The sequence below is a fragment of the Clupea harengus genome, chromosome 5 (genome assembly GCF_900700415.2).
Source record: "Clupea harengus chromosome 5, Ch_v2.0.2, whole genome shotgun sequence".
Lineage (NCBI taxonomy): Eukaryota > Metazoa > Chordata > Actinopteri > Clupeiformes > Clupeidae > Clupea > Clupea harengus.
In genome coordinates, this window is record NC_045156.1 from 14,321,705 (window position 1) to 14,345,018 (window position 23,314).

The following is a 23,314-nucleotide window of genomic DNA, read 5'->3' on the forward strand; positions in this document are numbered from 1 at the left end:
CGGGGACCCCGCCCGCCTCCCTTATAAGCAGGATGCCCAGTCATGAGGTGAGCACCGTCCCCGTGACCTTCAGCTGACCTTCCCACGACCTACAGGATGACCTTTTCAGATGATGTGGCTGCTGAGGTTGTATTCCGTAGCGAAAGAACATGGCGACCCCAAAAGCCGAAGCACGTTTCATTCGGTCCCCATTAGACCAACCAGAAAATAATACATTTAAAAATTAATTCAGACACCTAATAAAAGATGCTTAGGATACAAGTTCCCTCATGCTCACCTGACCTTGAGTGTCCAGTGCTAGCTAGACTGGGCAGCCTCCAACCTAAAGTTAATATCCGCAGACTGGTTGTAGGCCTCCCTCCCCTACCCTCCCTACCCTCCACTCCCCCTCGCCCTCCCCCCCCGCCCCCTGCCTTGCTTGCCTTAGTGATTTCCTGTCTAACTCTGCCCTGTCAGTGCGAGGCTTACACAGGTTGTCTAACTCTGCCCTGACAGTGCGAGGCTTACACAGGTTGTCTAACTCTGCCCTGACAGTGCGAGGCTTACACAGGTTGTCTAACTCTGCCCTGACAGTGCGAGGCTTACACAGGCTGTCTAATGCTGCCATGACTGTGTGCAGTGGTAGTCATAACATAGCACCTCTGTGATCTATGCTATCGGCCCTGGGTACTAGCGTACTCTAGAAACCGACCTGGCCCTGAATGGAACCAGCGGATCCACGCCAGAACAGGGCCAGAACAGGGCCATATCCAAGCCAGATTCAGGCCAGATCCGGGCCAGATGTCCTCCTAAGTGCTTCGAGCGCCACTGTCATGCTCTACGCACTGCCATTCTGCATACTGAATGTTTTTTTTTTGTTTTTTGAAGGAGAGCCAGAATCATCAGTGGTGTTCAGCTTAAAACCCTAGAAAAGCTAATTTGAGAGGATAGAGTTTTATTGAAGTCCAGACGTGTGGTGTTCAGTAAAACTCTATCCTTACAAATTAGCTTTTCTGAGGGTTTAAGCTGAAGTCCAGACATGTGTTTTTGAACCTTCCCAAGCATCTCTTTGCTCCTGATCTCTGTGTCACTCCTTCAGTCTGGGCTGCTTCACCTGATTGCTTTGACCTTTGACCCCTGGCTGCTCTGGTCACGTGCACTGTTTGGTCACGTGCACTGTTTGGCCAGTAGATTATAATCACGACCAGTGTCCGCCCTGAGCACATGCTGCCACGCAGTCCCGCCTTGCTGAGTGATCCTAATGACATGTTTCTCATACAGCACTGAAGGGTGAGCTTAGCGCAGCAGAATAATCATACTCTGTTTTTTTATATACAGGCGAGAAACTACATCAACTCACTCGCCCAAATGCCAAAAAGGAATTTTGCTGATGTGTTCATCGGGGCAAACCCAATGGGTAGGTTATGTAATAGCAGTAATAGTAGTGTGAAAATGAGTTATTCGAATCGATGCATTAAAGATACTATGTGTCTGTGTGAGAGAGACGGTGATTGATAGAAAAGAATATCTGTGCGTGTGTGTGTATCTGTGTGTGTGTAACTGTAACTCTCCTCTCTCCGTGCAGCCGTGGACCTGCTGGAGAAGATGCTGGTTCTGGACACGGATAAGCGGATCACGGCATCAGAGGCGCTGGCCCACCCGTACTTCGCCCAGTACCATGACCCGGACGACGAGCCGGAGGCCGACCCGTATGACCAGAGCTTCGAGAGCCGTGAGCTGGAGATCGACGAGTGGAAACGTGAGTGGGATGCTTTTAGGATCACAAATGATGTTAGAGAAGTCAAAGATGGTCAAGTGCTTTTGGAGAGAATGTTAACGGGCTTACTTAGGGAAATCTCACACATGAAGTCGTGTGTTATCAGAGCACCTGTTGTCCGGTGAGTTTACTGTGAGTTATCAGAGTGAAAAGTGATCGGTGGAAGTGACGGCCTGCGTCTCCCCTCCCCTCAGGCCTCACGTTTGAGGAGACGACGACCTTCGTCCCGCCACCCCTCGATGAAGACGAGATGGAGTCGTGAGGGAGGAAGGAGGCGCATCCCCACCCCCCGACAGGAAAACACAAACACAAACAAGAACACAAACACAAACTGGAAATGGATCTCAAAGTGCCTGCAGTTGCACCGTCAGCTCTGGGTTCCTCCACAGGTCAAAGGTCAAAGGTCAAACGAGGCAATATCTTAGGCTCCTCCCCCCACCTGTTATAAGATGACATACTGACGTACTGACGCAGGGAAGATGCAGAAGACTGCTAGCTTGACAGAAGCGTATTTGAATGCTTTTTCCTCTGAATTAGCACACACATAGTCAGGTATGAACACACAACACACAGCAAGGAAGACTTGACATTAAAAGCAGACATTGTGATGCACAGTGTCCAGTCTAAGCCTGTAGTTGGGGTTTGAGTTGGATTGCCCCCCTGATACACACACACACACACACACACCTCAGTGTTTTAGCTGTGTAAATAAATACATTAGCACTCTTGTAAATAAAGTGTAAACACAGTTACCAGTTACTCTGCCAAGGACCGTCTCCAGCCTCTAGCCTCTCACCGCCCGTACACACACACACATACACTCTCTCATACATACATACACACACACACACACACACACACCACCCACTTACACACACACACACACACACACACACACACACACCACCCACTTACACACACTCTCACACACACACACACCACCCACTTACACACACTCTCACACACACACACACACACATACACACAGACACTCTTTGCTCAGTGTGTGTCTCGCTGTGACACTAGTCCTGAAAGAATGTCTGCTCAAACGCCCTCCAATCAGTCTATTTCACAATCAAGAATGTCCTTTTTTTAATTGAAATTGGAGAATGTAGAGCACTTCAGATTTTACAGTAGCGAATTTTAAACGGAGCCTGACTGCGCGCAGGCCGCTATCTCCAGCCCAGCCACCCCCCTCTGCTTCAGCGCTTTGGTATGGCCCAGGAGCGCCGCCTCATGAGATGAAAGGAGAGATACTGGCCTCACAGCAGCTTAGCTTTGTCCAGATTCCCATTTCATATCAGTGTCCCTAAGTCTCCCTGTGCCCCCCCCCCACCCCCCTCTCAATGTCTTGTAACTCCCCCAGTGTCCCAGAAGTCTCCCAGTGAAAGTGTTTTTCAGGCCGTTGGCTAAAGTGAGGCCATTGTGTCCTGCCCCCGTCTCCTGGCCCCTTCTGTGTGTAACTTATTGATGTGTGTCTTGAATGGTGAGAAGGGGGAGTGTGCAGGAACAGCTGCTCTCACTCACCTACTGTAGGTACACGTCTTGTTTTGCCTTCTCAGCTTGTAGGAACCTCTAATCCTGCTTCGGAGTAGCGAAGTGATTTCTTTTTTATTTTATTCTATTTTATTTCATATTTCAGTTTTCTGTGTAATCCACATGTTGCTCCCTGTTTGAGGAAAGTGTGATGATGTTTCAACGTTTGTATATTTCGACAAATGGATTTTGTTCCACTTGTAGAGACGGCTGTCCGTATCTGAGCCACTGATCCGTGATTAATCTGTGGGGACGTCTTCCATTCCCCTCCAACCGAAGCACTCGATACCAGCAGGATCCCCCCCCCCCACCCCTCCTTACACATTGCCTCATTCTGAACAGGACCCCCCCCCCCCTTACACATCACCTCAATCCCAACAACCCCACGCCGGGATCTATGCCCACCCTATAGCTACACTTGTTAAAGTTTATTCGGAAATGGGTTTCTCTTGGCCTAGTATTACATTTAACTTCTGAAAAGCAATATCTGTATGGAGCCTCTTTCTTTCTTTCTCTCTCTCATTCTTTCTTTCTCTCTGTCTCTCTCTCAGAGTGTGTGGGATTGTATTACTGTTTTATGGGCACAAGTTTACAGGGTTCCAAAGGGTTCATGTAAAAGTTGACGTCACATAATTGGAAGACCAGTCCACAACGTATTTATGACATGGTGAGACGAGCAATGTCTGCCATATATAAATGTAAGATATATATATATATAGTGATTCTTCTCTTTTTGTTGTGATGAGCTTTTCATGCAAAATGAACGAGCATTTTGTCCTGGTCTTGTGGTTTTGTGCTTTGTGCACACAGCCGATTCTCAGTCTACCAACAGAACAGGTAACACAAAACCACTGCATAAAATTAATAAATAAAGGCAGTTATTTTTCAAAATGGTGTCTCTCTCTCCTTACACAGTATTCTTTTTGTTCTCTTCAGCTCTGAGTCTAGTCCCTCTAGGGGGTATGATTCAGAAACACAGGCATATACTGCGTCATTGCATGTCTGAACATAGGATAACATAACATTCAACACATACCATAATGTTAGTGTTCAGATAACTACGAGGCTTGCATCATAAATATAGCGCTGTTCTTTCCCTCTCAGTTTAAATCCCAGTTTCATTCCCAACACCTTGGAAATCGCCTTCACTAGAGGACGAAGAGCCTGATATGAACACGCGTCTAACCATCCCGAGAAACATACGTCTGAATTGGTGATCAGAAGTTTCAATCAATAATATCCTTCGCATCTCTCATTCATGTTAATCACCTATAATGAGAGTGGATAGCACTGCGGCACAAGGTATGTTAAGTGACGAGTTAGAGTACTCTGGAGACTTGGCCTGTACATTTAGATGACACTACATTTACAGAGCAAACCTGTATGTCTATTAAAATAAGACCACAATTAGCCTATGATAAACAAGTGTGCTCTCTAGCACCTATTTAATTTACCCTGTGAATAAACTGGTATAAATGACAGTGTGCATGTTGTCAATTCTGAATTGTATACACTGACTTAAAAAAAGGAAATGTGAAGTAATAAGAATAAGGAATAGGAATGGGAGAATAAGAAATAAATACACTGACTTCAAGAAAGAAACTTCAACTACTAGAATAAACTGATTTGGCAACTTACACATGTAAACCAGTAGATGGAGCCAATGGCACAGTAATGGCTTTTGAATTCCTAGAGATGCACAACCAAGTATCATTGAGTGGCATTGGTGAACCTATTTGTGATGTGTCGGCTAGGCCAGAGACCTTGCGATCAAGGACTTTCTTATAGGTTTGGACATGCGTGTGAGTAGCCGGATGAACTTGCAAAATATATAATAATTCTTTATGAAATACGAAAAAAAAAAAAAAAAAAAGCAACTCAATAAATGTTAAATACGCTGTGTTTTCACACCAGCCTTTCCTTCGTTTAGTCTACCTCCACACAAAAGAGCACCTGCGTTTAGTTTGTCTCATTAACCCTAGGCTATGGCAGCCGGTCAAGTTTAAATTACTGTGTATAAAAACAGCACCGACACAATGTGGTCCAGTTAATACACTACTCAATAACTGCCAACATTTAAAATTACGTTTGATTGACACTCCAGTACCCCTCGCGAGGGTAGCCTTGGGAGTGGTGGGGACGGTGAGTTGAATTTGAAAATGTTAGCTGTCCTCTTCAGTTAAGACACTTGCACAAACGGCAGGGGTTTTGTGTCAAAGCATTGCCAGTACGAACAAAATCGTGTCTTGTGGTCGGTGACTGCAGTACAGTCCCCCCAAAATACCTCGATCTACCTATAGCGAACTAACGCTATAGATCTACCTTACATGTCTCGGGTCTATGCATTGACCAAGTGGGTGTAACGCTGATTTGACCAGAGCGGGCAGTTTTGTATATGAAAGAAGTTATCAGAAGGACGCCTGCGCCGAAGCTGACACTCTGAACCTCAGCAAAAAAACGGGTGAAACATGGAAAGAAGGGGTAAGCGGACCGCTATCTTACAAATGACACAGCAGTAGTACACCGGTCATTAAATGCAACTCTGCTCAATCAGTCGCACATTCCTTCTGATGTACAGTAAACATCTGCTCCAGCGGAATGACCAGTGCATAAAGCACTTCGCAAAACAGTAGTGAATCACGCGTTGCAGCGAGGTAGCATTTAGCTTCCGAGCTAACGTAGATGAAAGGTCCACGGGAGCTACATTAGCAAAGCTGCGGTTAGGTTATCACTGGATTCATCAAATGGTCTTTGCGCTGAGTGTAGAACTGTTGACTAATATCGTTAGATGGTCTAGAAGCACATTTGTTGTAGCAAACGTACTGACAGCAATGATGTGTGTGTGAATCAATATGTGAAACCAGCTAGCATTTGGGTGGCACATGTGTTTTGAAGTTCAGACATGAACTGTTTCATAACTTTACTAGCTAGCTATTCATATGGGTTCACTATGAGTAGACATTCTGTCTGGTATTTTACGGTTTTCCTAAATCCAGAACATGGAAAGACTTAAGTTTGACCCCAAAAAATATATATGCGCCATATTGGCTATGAGACATCCAGCTACCTCGCGTTAGCGCGGTTTTTGCCAGACTATAATGAACCTGATAGCTAACCACGTGATAAAGGACGTTATTTTACTCAAATCTACCTTAAACATGCATATGTGAGTGAACATCATTTACAAGCCCCGCACCTATTCTGTTTAATGACAACAGCCGACTGCAAGTTGTGCCCAAATTAGTCGTGCCCAAATAAGACAGGTGGAGAGAAGAAAGTTCAGTACATCACCCAACATTAGGGCGTGGGACAGACTGTCCAAATGGTTTTATTTAACACGAACGTTTCTGACTTGGTTCTGTCTGTTTCAGTACTTGCTCTCAAGGCGCGGAAGCAGAGAACCAAACCGCGAAAGCCCGGCAAAAAGTGAGTAGCCATATCGCCGTCGTTCCATCTTAGCGCAGTTGTTGGGCCCAGTATCTGTGTGGAGATTTTAGACAGGCCTTGCTACTGTATCTCACCACAAGTAAGGCTTTGTTAACGGCATGGTCGCATAAATTCCTTATAGCACACGTTTAGGACCAGACCAAGCCTGGTGTGTACTTTTGTCCATTCAGTGGATTTCTTCACCCCTTGAAAGCGGTTATACTAATTATGCAGTGTAAAAAGTAATTACATATAAATATCCACTTGTGACAAAACCCATCATCTTTGAATCTTAAGGAATGTCATGGTTTTTCTTAATCAATCATCTTACTACTTAGTGGGATATTCATTTACGTTGTATGGTTTTATACTGTACAATATATCCACAGCAGCTTCTATTCTGGCTGTGGCACAAATATGGCATTTGCAGGGAAGTAAGTATGTTGTTAAACCAAAGTAGGTTTGCAGGGAAGTAAATTTGTTGTTAAACCAAAGTAGGTTTGCAGGGAAGTAAGTATGTTGTTAACCCAAAGTAGGTTTGTACATCTGCTCTGATAGCAGCGGACGCTAGGCCAGTGTGTGTGTGTGTGTGTGTGTGTGTGTGTGTGTGTGTGTGTGTGTGTGTGTGTGTGTGTGTGTGTGTGTGTGTGTGCGTGTGCGTGTGCGTGTGCGTGCGTGTGTGTGCGCGCGCCAAAGATGGCTCCTCCAGAAGAATAGGTAGATCATTTCAGAAACTCAAGCCAGGGGGGTGGGTGTGTGTGTGTGTGTGCGCGCGCGCGCGCGCCATCTCGTGTCAAATGCCTGCTCCAGCGGACTCATATAGGCTAATATACAATGTAGTTCTTTTTAACGGGGCAACGCCCACTGGCATTGTCTGACACCCCAAAGTTTAGAACTCCGTTCTATTTCTGTGTGTCTATTTTCCTGTATGTCTATTTCTTCCCCGCTGCGCGTCGGGGGTCCTGTTCGACCTGTCGAGATTTATTTTCCGATGCTGACCGGCGGACTGTCCTTTATCCCTTCCATGTCCTGTCCTTTATCCCTTCCATGTCCTGCCGCCGAGGGGTCCCGCGCGTCCCAGGGCTGAGGCTGGTGTCCCGCGTGTCTCAGGGCGGAGGCTGGTGTAGCCAAGCAGTCAAGACCCCCATGGGAGCATTAGTGAGGCACACCCTGCTGGCTGCGCTCTCTGCCCCAGATGTCCTGGGAATCAGTCAGCCGCATCCCTGCCAGATGTGGCCCAGACCCGGCCCAGACCCAGACCCGACCCAGACCCAGCTGCTCTCTCTGCACAGCTGCTCTTTATGCACAGCTGCTCTCTATGCTCTCTATGCACAGCTGCCCTCTATGCACAGCTGCCCTCTATGCACAGCTGCTCTCTCTGCACAGCTGCTCTCAATGCTCTCTATGCACAGCTGCTCTCTATGCACAGCTGCTCTCTATGCTCTCTATGCACAGCTGCTCTCTATGCTCTCTCTGCACAGCTGCTCTCTCTGCACAGCTGCCCTCTCTGCACAGCTGCCCTCTCTGCACAGCTGCTCTCTCTGTACAGCTGCCCTCTATGCACAGCTGTTCTCTCTGCACAGCTGCTCTCTATGCACAGCTGCTCTCTATGCTCTCTATGCACAGCTGCTCTCTATGCTCTATGCACAGCTGCTCTCTATGCACAGATGCTCTCTCTGCACAGCTGCTCTCTCTGCACAGCTGCTCTCTATGCACAGCTGCTCTCTATGCACAGCTGCTCTCTGCACAGCTGCTCTCTATGCACAGCTGCTCTCTATGCACTGCAGTTATAAGATACGATAAGATAAACTTTTATAAATCCCGTTAGGGGAATTCAGGTGTCATAGCAGCAAGATTTATAGGACAGGAATTGGAATCAAACATACACATACATTCTCTCCTCGCCAACTTCCTCCAGACCATCCAGTTAGGAGTTGGGGGACTCCTTCTCCCGCTCCGCCGGTAGTCCACCATGAGCTCCTTGGTCTTTCCGACGCTGAGCTGGAGGCGATCGGTGACACACCGCCCCACAAAACACTCCATCAGAGCTCTGCACTCCGCCTCGCTGTCGTCCCCGATGCAGCCAACGATGGAGTTCCCTGGGCGGCGCCAGTGCTGCTCACCAGCACATTCGACTGGCCGGTCCGCAGTCCCAGGCACTTTGGTCAGCCGGCGAGGCAGTCCGCGATCCAGACCACCAGGTCTTGGTCCACCCGCAGGAGAGCCGCCAAGACAGGCCCCCACTCGCGGCGGCACCATGGCAACCAAATGCGTTATTTTTAAATAATGCAGATTGGGTCCGTAGTTCTGGCCGGTCTAAAACAAAATTAAAATTACGTCCGCCTGACCAAGCAAGACTATGAAAACTTTTTAACAGGAGAGTTATGGTGGCCTGTGAGGCTGAGCGAAGCAGAGAGTGATGTGACGTGACGGAGCGCGGCGTTGTAAGTCACCCTTGTGACCCCATTGTGCCACCCCCCCCCCCCCTTACCAAGTGCCCGCCAGATTCAGGCAGACCGGCCCACGTGCAAATGGCTACCAATAATTGATGAGGCTGTCGGCTTGGGTGGTGGCTCCGGTTTCGTCGCCTACCCCCCCCAACCGCGGCTGCACCGCTCTACTTTGCACTGCTTGGCCTCCTCAGCTGTAATCTTTCCATTCTAGCCGGCAGATCATTACCCAACATCCTCCCACCAGAAACACACACACACACACACACACACACACACACACACACACACACACACACACACTGACCAGATTTGTCTTCGAGGTGCATCTCTGGACAGCATGATCCCACACTTGCTCTGAGAGAGAATCGTGTGTGTGCGTCCGTGTTTGTAAGAGCTCAGACAGTTTAATCCAGTTTAGTGAGATTGTTTTATCCCTGCTGATACGTGTGCTTAGGTGAAAAAATGATTGTGAGTTCAGCTTCACATGCTTGCTTCAGATTCACAAAAAATTTAATATAAGAGAGAGATATCATATAAATGGTCCCCTGGAACACACACACACACTCCGCTGCCTCTATCTCTCTATCTGTATTCACTGCAATGGTCCATAACAAACTGGTTTGGTTTTAGATTCCCACGACTTGGATGCATTGCCCTTGACAGGTAGTCTGAAATCCATAAATATGTAGGAATGGAGTTATGTAGAGATGTATGTTTTAGTGTTTGTTCTGTTTGGTCTTCATCTTGACGCAGTGTACCCCATTGCAGTGGCGGTTTGGTCTTCATCTTGACGCAGTGTACCCCATTGCAGTGGCAGTTTGGTCTTCTTCTTGACGCAGTGGAGTTATGTACAGATGTATGTTTGAGTGCGTTTCTGTTTGGTCTTCATCTTGACGCAGTGTACCCCATTGCAGTGACGGTAGCAGTAGCCTGGAGATGCCCTGCCTGCCGAGGTTCTGTCAGGGGTGGGCAGTGCCCGTAGGGGCTGCGTTGGCATGCTGTGACTGCGGTCAGAATAAATATAAGATGAAGAGCTGCCCATCTCTCAGACTCGGTCCCAGTGAGCCCCTTACATAAGCCTGTCTGTCTCTCTCTCTCTCTCTCTCTCTCTCTCTCTCTCTCTGTCTGCAGGGGTGCAAACTCGTCACCTTTCGGCGAAATTCGCCGTTTTTGATCCAAAATAGGTCATTTGTGTGATTCGTGTAGATCTGTTGTGCTGTTAAAATATTTTTAGGGGGGGGGGGTCCTCCAAGTAATCTGCGAACGCAAACTGTCATGAATATTTTTTTCAAGCTTGTCCGTTTGGCCACCATGACAGGCACGCTTTTTATTTTGCGTCTGTTCGAAATGGAAGGTAAGCTGCCTCGATGCCGTAATAGACAGGTGTATTACAAGACATGTCTTTCGGGTGAAAGCGTTGGTTTCGAGCGGCCTTTTTAAGATGGCATTATGCTATCTAACGTAGGCTAACGTGCTATTGTCAGACAGTTGGCTGACCGACGACTCGCAAATCACATCAACCATTTTTGCTGGTTACAATAACGGTGTTATCGGATAGTACAGTGTCTTTTTCTCGCTAACTTTTGAAAAATTTACATTTAAATAAAAGACATGGCCGTCAGCCGAGTTTGGTCCGGAGTTTAGCTGCTAAAGTTATCTTCTGTCCTGTCGTTTAAAGGAAAACTTTTTGGCCTGTGCCCGTGCAACATTCAACACAGGAATGTTTATGATTAAACTGTTACCAGAGCACAAAATTGTTTACAACAGCACACAGTTCTTCATAGATCTAGCCTCATAATTTTGTTGTCAAAGTGCACCAGATTGATGCATTGAACTTTAAAATGTGCAAAATGTTCTTGTATATAAAATATATTCCCCGGGGAGCATGCCCCGGACCCTCCTAGGGGGTTCGCATCGTTGTCACCGTTTTCATCCCTGATGAGTTTGCACCCCTGTGTCTGTCTCTCTCTGTCTGTCTGTCTGTCTGTCTGTCTGTCTGTCTGTCTGTTTTTGTGTATGAGAGAGAGAGAAAGAAAGAGAGCCACAGATAGACTGATGGCACTGTTTTCCTCACATGCATGCAGCCACACACACACACACACACACACACACACACACACACACCCCATGAAGAGCCCATTGTGTGGCGTGTTTACTCCATGTGTGTGCCCACCTATGCCATGCCAAACATGTATGCCATCCTACAGGGCAGCCTGGGATTCCTGCTGCCTACTCCTCCGCCCCCTCCCTCACTCTTCTCTTTCCTCTGTGCTCTCTCTATCCCTTCTTCCCTCCCGTTCTTCTCAGTCCTCTCTTTCCTTTGTGCTCTTTCTTTTTCTCTCTCTTCTTCTTTCCTTCCCTCCCTCTCTCCCTCAGTCTTTCTCCTCTATCCTCTCTTTTATTTGAGCACTCCCTCCCCCTCCCTCTCTCCGGTGTTTTTCTCACTGCCGCTGCTGAAGTGGCAGTGGAGAGGAGTGCAGGCGGGTGTTGATGGAGAGAGTGCGAAAAGAAAGCAAGCCAGAAAGAGAGAGAGAGTGAGTAACTATTCACAGGAAAAGGAGAGAAAAAAAGAGAGTGAAAGAGACAGAGGAAGAGAGGGAGAGGGAGAGAGGGGTAAGAGCAGCCCAGATGCAGTAGAGCTGATCCTCCCGGTTCCGACCCGTCCGGCTCCAGAATGTGGCTGCTGGACTGGATCGTCTCGCTGAACTCCGCCGTGGTGAAGCTCGCTAGTGGCCTGAGGTGCAAGTGAGTGTGTCTCTCTCCGGCTGCAGGGGCTCAGGCGGGAGGGAGGGATGGAGGGAGGGATGGAGGGAGGGATAGGGGTCGTGAGATGGAGGAGAGGACGGGACAGGGCAGGTCTAATCCACTGATTTATTGATGTCTTGATTCATTTTTAATAAGACGTCCACGGGTCTGCAGGGTGCTGTCCTGCCAGGGGAGGGGTGTGTGTGTGTGTGTGTGTATGTACACACTGTTGGACAGAGCTGGATGTCCAAGAGGTCTGACTGGCTTAAGTTTGCCTGTGTGTGTGAGAGAGGGAGAAATATGAGACATTAGTGAGTGTATACATGGTTTTCTTCCCAGCTTTACCTAGCTCTGTGTCAGTCTGTTTTTCTCCCGACGGTAGTTTACAGCCATCTTGTCCCGTGGGACAGCGATCTCGATGCAGTCACTCTCTCACACACACACACACACACACACACACACACACACACACACACTCACTGTTTCTGCTGCTTACAGAGTTTCTGGTGACGCTGTCACTTCCTGACAGGACTCGTGTACACCTCTCTAATTAAGCTTTTCTCGCACAGACACACAGACAAGCTTGGGTGATAAAAATTCACATAATAAAGTAGTTTTGCCTCAACAGTGTTCATGCCCCATTTTTAACAGGCGAGGACTCATCTCTGTGTGTGTGTGAGTGTGTTATGTAAGCAGCCTTATCTACATCTGCAGTGCTGGAGTTGCCACTGCATGATTGCAGATAGCTTTTGTATTAGAGGCTGTGTGTGTGTGTGTCTGCATTTCCTTTTGAGGCTGTGTTTTGGGGTTTGTGTGTTTGTGTGTATCTGCATGTGTGGCTGCCGTTTGTCTCGGGCAGTTTGCTTCAGAGAGCAACATGAACTACATTTGTTTAATGTGTGTGTGTGTGTGCGCGCGCGTCTGTGTCTGATGTGCAAGTAGCTGATTGTATTTCTAAGGCTGTTTTCTAAGGCAAGAGTGTGTGTGCATTTGATTTTGAGGCAGTGCGTTTGGGGTTATATTTCTGTGTGTCTGGCTGAGCATTTGTCTCCAGGTGTGTGTGTGTGTGTGTGTGTTCTGACTGAGCACATACACATAGGACTCCGCTGCATAGCCCTCTGTATTCTGCAGGATGCACATGTATGTTGACGGGTGTGCACTGTGGAGGGGTAGAGGTCGTAGGTCACTCAGGACAACAGCATCTGTTAAACACTTAAACTAAATGTTGCAATACTGCACAAACACAACGCCATAGTAACTCGCTCCTACCGTTAATCAACCTGTTTCATGCGAATCTGTGAGAATAAATCATGTGATGGTTATGGGAGTATCAACTGTAGCCTGCATGTTTCATGTCTGCATGTCTTAAGGTCGGACTACAACAGTGTCCTGGGTTTACATGCTGATGGAAATGTAGATCTGTACTATAAGTCTCTTTGGATAAAACCGTCTGCCAAATGAGTAAATAGTGTAAAAGTATATTTTACGTGTGTGTGTGTGTGGGCATTTAGAGAGAGGTGTGTGTGTGTGTGTGTTTGTGTGTTATATGCATATGCAGTAGCACCTAGGTACATGTTTATATATGTGGGGCGTGGTGGTGCTGTGGTTAGCGTTAAAAGGGTCTGCTGAATACCTGACCTTTACCTTTATATGGTGTGTGTGTGTGTGTGTGTTTATACTGTGTGTGTGTGTGTGTGTTTATACTGTGTGTGTGTGTTTATACTGTGTGTGTGTTTATACTGTAGGTGTGTGTGTGTTTATACTGTAGGTGTGTGTGTGTGTGTGTGTGTGTGTTTATACTGTAGGTGTGTGTGTTTATACTGTGTGTGTGTGTGTGTTTATTAGGGATGGGCATAATTAATCAACGATCGATTAATTGATCATTAAGAATTTCCTCAATGAAATTATTTTTTCATCGATTAAAACTAATGCATGTTCTGTTGCGTAGTGTGCGTGTAATTTATTTATTTTAGGGCTGTCAAAGTTAACGCGTTATTCTATGAGATTATTGTGGCGGAGATTAATGCAATCAAATATTTGAACGCAGTTAACGCAACTTTGTTTACTTCCGGTGCGCGTTGACCCGTGGCACGAAACCGCCCCTTGTCTGCAGTCAGTTAGATAGAAGAGACCGAGACGGTAGTTGAAGATGGAGAGAGCTGAGGGATTGTTGGGCGGAAAGTTTCTGTTTAAGAGGCAAAATGACAGAACAATCGACAAAACTAAAGTTGTATGTAGCATTTGTCAAGCTGAATGTAGCCATCACAGAAGCAGCTCGTGTTTAAGTTATCACCTTAATGCAAAGCACCCGACAGAAAGCAGTCCCAGGTTAGATGGTCGCCAACCCACACTCCACGACTTATCTAGGAAATTAACTAGACCAGTCCGTGAAAAGGTTACCAACGCTGTAGCAGTTTAGGTTGCGGGTGACTGTCGGCCCATCAACATAGTTGAAGACGGTGGGCTGACTGAGGTGATTCGAATTGCTTCAGGGGACAATTCTTACGATTTACCGTCGAGGGGCACCATTGTGTCTCGCATACATTCCTTGGCTGATGGCGAGAGAGCACGAACAAAATACAATTAAACAACAGTGTCTAAAATAATGAATGAAGTGATTACTCGTTAATTTATAAGATTTAGTCTTTAGAAGAAAACAAACTTTTAATCACGATGAATCTAGATGAATGAATTTCAAAATGTGAGATTAATTAGTTAGAGAGAAAAAAAAACGAAGGTCAGTTGTGTTTATGAGCACCGGCTTCTAGCTGTCGGCTCCGCTGCTTAAGAGTACAGCAGCGCATATTTTCAAGTGTAACCATTGAACGGATCCCGTTTAACTGCCACAAGAGTTGTCCATCTTGTAAGTTTAACTGCCACAAGAGTTGTTCATCTTGTAATAAATATCTCAATGAGGAAACACGCTGTGTTTTTTTCTATTTTCACTGCATTTTAATATAGCCTATAAATAGTGAAATTTTAATATAAAAATATGAATGATTAATCGAAAATCGATCGTTAATTCTCCCGACGATCGATTAAGACAATTTAATCGAATGCCCATCCCTAGTGTTTATACTGTAGGTGTGTGTGTGTTTATACTGTAGGTGTGTGTGTTTATACTGTAGGAGTGTGTGTGTGTGTGTGTGTGTGTGTGTGTGTTTATACTGTAGGTGTGTTTATACTGTAGGTTGTAATCGTGTTCAATGAACTGTGTGTGTGTGTGTGTGTTTATACTGTAGGTTGTAATCGTGTTAGATGAACTGTGTGTGTGTGTGTGTTTATACTGTAGGTTGTAATCGTGTTAGATGAACTGCCCTCAGATACATCATGTGGTTTGGCTGATTAGGTTTCTTGACATTTTCATCACTTGATTGTATTACAAGTTCATGAAATGACATTATGTAACAGATTACGCAAGGCAAAGTGTCCTTTTATTTGAATCCAGTCCAGGTAATACCTTAGTTACTACGGAGCACTTTTTGAAATGAAACTCACTACTCACTTACAAGGACATCTCTCCTCCCCCGCGCCACGCAGCAGGGCACAGACACAATAACCTCTCTTGTTTTTAGCACTTTATTATAGTGTTGAATATTGATCACTTTATTATTAGTGTTGAATATTAATCACTTTATTAGTGTTGAATATTAATCAGTTTCTTATAGTGTTGAATATTAATCACACAGTCTCATCCGTTAGCTTTACATCTGCAATATATAGTCCTGTGTCACAATGGCCTGTTCTAGAGCCCCATAATGTTCTGTTCTAGAGCCCCATAATGTTCTGTTCTAGAGCCCTATAATGTTCTGTTCTAGAGCCCCATAATGTTCTGTTCTAGAGCCCCATAATGTTCTGTTCTAGAGCCCCATAATGTTCAGTTCTAGAGCCCCATAATGTTCTGGTCTAGAGCCCCATAATGTTCTGTTCTACAGCCCCATAATGTTCTGTTCTAGAACCACATATTGGCCTGTTCTGTTCTAGAGCCCCATAACTTTACTCTGTTCCTCCCTCTGTTACTCCCTCTGTCACTACCGGTGTCTGGTCAGTGTGTGTGGGCAGTGTGTGTGTGTGTGTCTGGGCAGTGTGTGTGTAGTCTTATCACAGCACTGACCCCTAAGGCAGCCGTGTCAATCCCACTGATAACTGTGAATCAGTGTCTCAGAGTGAGGGGACTGAGGGGCACAAGTGTAATCACAGACTCTCTCACACACACACACACACACACACACACACACACACACTCACTCCCCCCTTCTTGCTCTACCATACTATCTCCTGCCCTGTCATTTGAACTATATCTGTGTTTAGGATGTGTGTGTGTTTCTACAGGGTGTCCGCGGGGTTTTAAAAAGTATTAAAAGGTGATAAATCAAAATTGCCAAATTTAAGGCCATTAAAAGTGTTAAATGTAGTTTTAGAGGTATTATTTTTTTAAGTGTCCTATTCTGATTGAAATTCTATCTTCTAAAGTTCGCGTTAGTTCGTTTAAATGTGGGCTTTAACAAAGCTGGGCACATAATCAAAGATCTTCCGTATCAATCCTGAAGTCCCAACTCATGTTTGATGCTTACGTCATATTTAGTGGTCGTTCGACATCTCAAACACTGCGCGCTTCAACTCGGTAGCCAACTGGCTGGCTTACGTTTTTGACTTGCTTAGGCATATCTTCAACGTCCAGACAACCATCGTCGTCGTCATGGGCAAATGCAAGTTTTCTGACAGCTGGGTGTAGTAGGGAATAACCGGCAGGCTTATTGTTCGGTTTGTAAAAAAAACATCAATGTCAACTGGATGGGAGCTAATGCACTTCGGTCGCATATGCAATCCACTAAACATAAAAATGGAATGTGCGGTCGGCGAGAGCAGTTAATTCTACCACTCTGCCAACTGCAGGGGCGGCGCCAGGGGGGGGCTAGGGGGTGCTCTAGCTCCCCCTGGATTAGCCATAGCACCCCCAAGAAAATAATGGTTTATTTATTATTGTTATTTAATTTCATTCTGTGTTATTTATTGTGTGATAATACTATTTAACTCACAAAAGAAAATAATAACAGATTGAAATTGTTTTAGACACAGAGCAATCATTCATAACCTAGGACCCAACTTTCACGTTGCACGCTTGAATGTTGACGTTACCGGACGGTTGAAGGAGAAAGCGAGCTAGTGTGTGGTAGTTTCAAGTGAATATCAACAATGCATCGGTTTTTGCTACCTAAATGTCCATGTTTGGAAGAACGATTAAGATACAAGAGTGACGTAGAAGAAGAAGAAATGCCAGGGGTATCTGGTGTGGATTTTTAAGGAGCGGAACGTTGTGGTCAAGGAGGTCAACCCTCCACCACTACGGAGGGTGCTAACCATGGTGCTAGCAGCATCAGTGGCATTAGCATGAACGCTCAGGATGGTCCGAGAAGACCAAAACTCCAGAAATATCCACCTTGCATGTTTGGAGTCCAACAAAGGAGTTTTTGTAAAAGCTGGTTGGGACCGTTTGCGTGGTTGGAGTACAATGCAACTAAGGTATTGTTAGCTGTGTAACATTAATGAAAGCTGTCTGATTGGTTGCATGCATTGATTGCCCTGTGTCGCTGAAGACTCGTTTCGGTTGATTAGCAACGAAGATGCCCTTTTTTGCCGAACATGTTAACTTTTTGCCTTTTTCCTCTTTTTTGGATTCTTTTGGAGCCGCCTTAAAAAAATCAAAGACTCTTTAGCCTAAGACAAGCAGTCTGTCTGTGTGCTAGGTATACATAAGGTTCTATGTGATTACTGATGATTGTGAACTGAAATAATATATACCTTTTTAACGCATTTCTGACTGACTGTTTTAGTTAATTCTATCTGCTATTCCAAGATTAATTTCACTCTATCTGACATGGTAGTGGTCACCTGTCGCCCAACTTTAATCCTCACTACCACAAGTTGTTTAAAGAAATGTTTCCCGACTCTGACATCGCAAAGTCATTCACGAGTGGTAAAGACAAAACCGGCTACATTATCAGATTTGGATTAGCATCGTTCTTCAAAAAACAGCTTGTTGATGGCATCAACAAGGCTGGGCCATTCGTGTTGATGTTTGCTCATGAGTTTATATTAGGCCTATAGCACACCAGTTCAAGTAGTGGATGCCAGTTTGTGAAGTGATATCAGCAACAATTCATAAAGCAGATGCCAGTTTATAATGCATCAACAGTTCATGTAGTGAATGCCAGCCAGTGTGCTGGAACTATCTCTCCATTGCACATTTAATGTAGTTTGTTTTATTTTTATTCACAAAATGAAATAAATGTGTGCAATATGTGGTCAACATCAGTGAGTCTCTAAATCTATTATGTTGTGTATAGTGTTATATATGTCAAAATCTCCGTAAACGTTAGAAAGGTCGCCGATTAACACTTGCAACTCAGTGTCGTGATGGTTTTAAAAAAATTCAGAAGGTAGTAAAAAAGGTATTAAAAAGGTATTAAATTTAACTTAAGGATTGCTGTATATACCCTGTTCTATTGGTTGGTTTTCGAGATAATAATATGCTTTCCTCCTGCTTTTACATATACTGGTCTAATTTCTGTACAAATGACTGTCACATTATGTTTTGACAAGCCAACGTTAATCTGACTAGTGTTATTTTTGTTTAATTTGGGTATTTTCGACAAAACACTGAGCAAAGTTATTCGCGTTGTAAACTTCATTAAGGCCAGCGCACTTAACAACCGGCTGTTTGATGAACTGTGCACTGACATGGGAGCTGAACACACGCACTTACTGTTTCACACTGAAGTGCGCTGGTTGTCCAAAGGCAGAGTTTTGACCAGATTCTATAAACTTAGACATGAAATTCATGCGTTCCTTATCCAGAAAAAAGTCCGCTCTTGCCGAATTACTCACTGATGATTGGCTTCTCAATTGGTCTTATCTGGCTGATATCTTTTCATCCCTCAACGAACTGAATTTAAAATTACAGGGACGGCACGACAATGTTTTCCTTAATGGGAAAAATGTTCAGGCTTTCCAAAAGTCATTGAAGCTGTGGCTTGCACGACTCAGAAGGCCAGACCCAAGTCACTACATGTGTCCCACTGTGTTGCAGCACGTAGAAGAACATGATGTTGCGGCCACACAAGTGAAACACCTCTCTGCGCTTATTCAAACTCATCTCGCTGCGCTTATTGAGAACTTTGATCGCTATTTTCAGAGAGTTATGTCATTCTGAATGATAAAAGGTGGATCCAAAATCCCTTCAAATTTGAGAGTCCTGAGTCTTTGCTTGAGTTGGCGCTTAGTCCTTCAGAAGAAACCGAGTTGTAGCAGCTCATGTGCAATCGCACTCTGCAAAGACGCTATGGATCTGTGACCTTATTATTCTGGATAAGCATTTCGTCAGAATATCCTGTCCTCAGTAGGGCCAGTATTTCTATGCATATTCCTTTCACTACTACATATACTGTATGTGTATTGTGATTTTCTGTGCTCACAAAAATGAAGACAAAGCACAGAAACAGACTGAATGCTGCGCCTGATATGCGTTGTGCTCTCTCCTCCTGCACCCCGGACTGGAACGCGCTAGAAAAACGCAGACAGGCCCACCTATCCCATTAGCAATGTTGAAATGTTAAGTTTTGTATAATTTGTAATCTTTTTGTAATTATTTCATATGTTGTTCCAATATTGCTGGTTCAATTGAATGTTGAAAAGAAGAATTTTTTATTTTTTTATTTTTTTCAATAGCCTACATTTAATGTCCAAATAGGCACTTATTGGATACCTTATTTTAATATTGCTGGTTCAATTGCATTACTTTTCATTATTTAAGTAATTATTACTTAGTAATAATTGTTCAGAGAGAAGTGATCACTCAGTCTGAGATAGCTTATTAACAATGGCAGTAGGCCTACAAGTTCTGAAATAACAATAAAATATCATCATTAATGTTCAATAATGGTCAAATCCACCTTTATTTTGTAATTTACGAATAATGTCTATTGGCTAGGGTCGCGAAGGCTTTCAACTTTTAAAATATGGGTCCCCAGAAAAAAAGTTTGGGAAACACTGGTCTAGCCTGTGTTTGTCTCAGTATGGTCTAGCCTGTGTATGTCTCAGTGTGGTCTAGCCTGTGTATGTCTCAGTGTGGTCTAGCCTGTGTATGTCTCAGTGTGGTCTAGCCTGCCTGTGTTGGTCTCAGTGTGGGCTAGCCTGCCTGTGTATGTCTGCATGGACATTGGGGGGATGATATTTTCGCATGGGCTAATTTTAGCCGTGTGCGGCGCAGAATCTGATCCTCTAGCTCGGGGTCTGCCCAGCGCTGTAGAGTGGACGGTCGGCCGGCTGGTCGGTCAGTCAATTTCAGGAGCATCTATCGTATGCGGTTTCATTCGAGGCCAGATATGAAAATAAGAGCGCTACATACTCAGAGCTCCACAAAGGGATGAAGGACCTCGGTCGGTCGAGTTTTGAGGAGGATTGTGATGCATATATTGACATGGGCAAATTTCATACTAATGCAGTGTGTTATATATGCACCCTTACTGCGCTCATATAGCCACATGTATGTGTTATATATGTTGTGTGTGTGTGTGTGTGTGTGTATGTGTGTGTGTGTCACGCACACATCAATCTCAAGTGTGCTTATTTCCCTGCAGAGCTTACATAACAATGTATTGAGTAAATCTGGTATATATTAACACATCACAGAAACATGCTAATAGGCATTGCGGATATTACATAATTCATATTCCCATGGCTGGCCTCTGCTCCTGCAGCAGCGGGAGGGGTATGTTTGGTTTCCTAAAACCGTCAGGAGTGTCAGAAGTTTGAAAGTCAGTTTCCACTGCGGCGATACTTGGTCTTGGTCCCCAGAGAGCCTCAGTGTTAGACGTGAGAGTGCCAACCTAGACTGGAACACTGGGTTGTGTAGGATTTCAACTGGGTCAGTAGCTTAGGCGCAGTAAATGCTTCAGGCATAAAAACTACTGGAAGAAGGTGGGTTGGCTTTTCTGTTGAAGTATCTTTAAATGTGCCGTGCCTGTCATCGGCGAATCTCTGTCTGCACCTGCATTGCAGGTGCATCTCTGAGAAGCCTTGGTGTTTGAATGCTGCAGGCTATGTGCTGTTTCTCTCCAAGCAGGTGAACTTGCTACTGGATATTGTCAGACAGCCCTGCCGCTCAATTCAGTTAAATCAAATTGTATTACATTTTATTTAGATGGCACCAAAACAATTCAAATTGCTTTTCAAAACTTGTCTGTCTCTCTCCTGTTTCTCTCCTGTCTGTCTCTCTCCCTTCTCTCTTCTGTCTGTCACTCTCCTTTCTGTCTGTTTCTCTCTCGTTTCTCTCTTGTCTCGCTCCTGTTTCTCTTCTGTCTGTCTCTCTCCTGTCCTGTCTCTGTCCTGTCCGTGACTCACGTGTGCACAACAGCAGGATTTGCTGGGGCTATGTTTTGCATCTATTGTGTTTTTTTTGGACACACACACACACACACACACACTCACTCTCTCTCTCTCTCTCTCTCTCTCGCTCTCGCTCTCGCTCTTTCTTTCTCTTCTCTCTCTCTCTCTCTCTCTCTCTCCCCCCCCCTGTAATTAAGAGTAGTTGATTTCTCCCCTTTGCTGCTAGATCACTGAGGAGTGTGTGTCGGGTTATTCTTTGGCTGGGGACTGTGTGTGTGTGTCTCCCCTGTGGGTGGCAGCAGCAGCACGTGTATCTGTGTGTGTGTGTGTGTGTGTGTGTGTGTGTGTGTGTGTGTGTGTGTGTGTGTGTGTGTGTGTGTGTGTGTGTCTGAGAGCTGTGCACGTGGCGCTAGTGTTGTTAAGGGATTTTACCTGCTTCCTCTTCTGGGCTGAAAGCACGTGGTTAGATTTGGGCTGTGAGTGCTTACGCAGCTCGGTGGAGAGTCTCTACACACACACACACACACACACACACACACACACACACACACACACACACACACACACACACACACACACACACAGCTCGGTGGAGAGTCTCTCCACACACACACACACACACACACACACACACACACACAGCTCGGTGGAGAGTCTCTCCACACACACACACACACACACACACACACAGCTCGGTGGAGAGTCTCTCCACACACACACACACACACACACACACACACACACACACACACACACACACACAGCTCGGTGGAGAGTCTCTCCACACACACACACACACACACACACACACACACACAGCTCGGTGGAGAGTCTCTCCACACACACACACACACACACACACACACACAGCTCGGTGGAGAGTCTCTCCACACACACTCACACACACACACACACACACACACACACACACACAGCTCGTGGAGAGTCTCTCCCCACACACACACACACAGCTCGGTGGAGAGTCTCTCCACACACACAGCTTGTGGAGAGTCTCTGCAGTGGCCATCATGTCTGGAGCAATCTGGGGAGTTTAGAATGTATGCAGACTGCAGTGTGTGTGTTTCAGTGTGTGTTTCATGGTTCAATGTGTAAGGGGTTGCACGGTCATAGAAATCCTGGAATCCATTTTTTTAGGCCTGGAAAAATCACGAAGTTCTATAAATACATTTAAAGTTTAGGGGGAAGTCATGAAATTAGATTTTGTCATAGGTCTAATAAGTTTTCATTGTGCACATGTCTGCAGCTTGATGCAGATTCCACTTGAACTGATACTATAACTATAACTAATAACTATTCTGTTAGAAAAGGTTGTTGTTTTATTTTTTATTTTCTTAAGTCCAGCCTGTGGAGTAAAGAACAAATCTTTGTGTACTTATACATACTAATACATTAAGAGTCTAGAGAGAATAAGAGAACATTTTGAAATGTGAAAAGAGGTGGGAACCCCTAGTGCCGTGTCTGAGTTGCAGCTTTCACATATGGGCGCCCCCTCATGGAAGGGAGTGGGAATCAAAGCTCCTTCAGAATGGCTCCAAGGCTGCTTACAGCATGACAACATAAACACACTTACACCAACAGACACACTTACACCGTACACACTTACACCAACAGACACATACACACAATTGCACTACACACACACTTACAACAACAAACACACTTACACCGTACACACTTACACCAACAGACACATACACACACTTAGACCAAGACACACACACACTTCCGCCATACACGCACTTACACCAACAGACACATACACACACATACACACACTTAGACCAACAGACACACACACACACACACTTACGCCATACACGCACTTACACCAACAGACACATACAGACACACACACACTTACACCAACATCCTCTCCTAATTGACAGCACTGTCATGGAACACAGCAATATTTACTTAATGCTTTTAATTAGACACGTCTTGTATAGTCTGTTTCATGACATCACTCATGCCCCCCCCCCCCAAATAAACA

At 45.2% G+C, this 23,314-nt stretch overlaps 2 protein-coding genes across 4 annotated transcripts in view; both read left to right on the plus strand.

The window, feature by feature from the left end:
* mapk14b (mitogen-activated protein kinase 14b) overlaps window positions 1–2,634 on the plus strand; it is a 31,562-nt gene extending 28,928 nt beyond the window's left edge. Inside the window, exons 9-12 of one of the 2 annotated variants that reach the window (XM_031567813.2) lie at window positions 1–47; window positions 1,318–1,396; window positions 1,565–1,738; window positions 1,951–2,634. The exon at window positions 1–47 is cut by the window's left edge and continues 33 nt beyond it. In XM_031567813.2, the coding sequence (XP_031423673.1) occupies window positions 1–47; window positions 1,318–1,396; window positions 1,565–1,738; window positions 1,951–2,018 (368 nt within the window). In that variant the 3' untranslated portion in view covers window positions 2,019–2,634. The remainder of the gene's footprint in view (window positions 48–1,317; window positions 1,397–1,564; window positions 1,739–1,950) is intronic. The other variant, XM_031567814.2, reaches the window with a different exon arrangement.
* Window positions 2,635–5,482: 2,848 nt separating this feature from the next.
* Window positions 5,483–23,314, plus strand: part of srpk1b (SRSF protein kinase 1b) — a 51,844-nt gene continuing 34,012 nt past the window's right edge. The window contains exons 1-2 of one of the 2 annotated variants that reach the window (XM_012825149.3): window positions 5,483–5,773; window positions 6,664–6,718. In XM_012825149.3, coding sequence (XP_012680603.1) covers window positions 5,761–5,773; window positions 6,664–6,718 — 68 coding nt within the window. In that variant the 5' untranslated portion in view covers window positions 5,483–5,760. Of the gene's footprint in view, window positions 5,774–6,663; window positions 6,719–11,802; window positions 11,917–23,314 lie in introns of those variants that run through there. The other variant, XM_031567815.2, reaches the window with a different exon arrangement.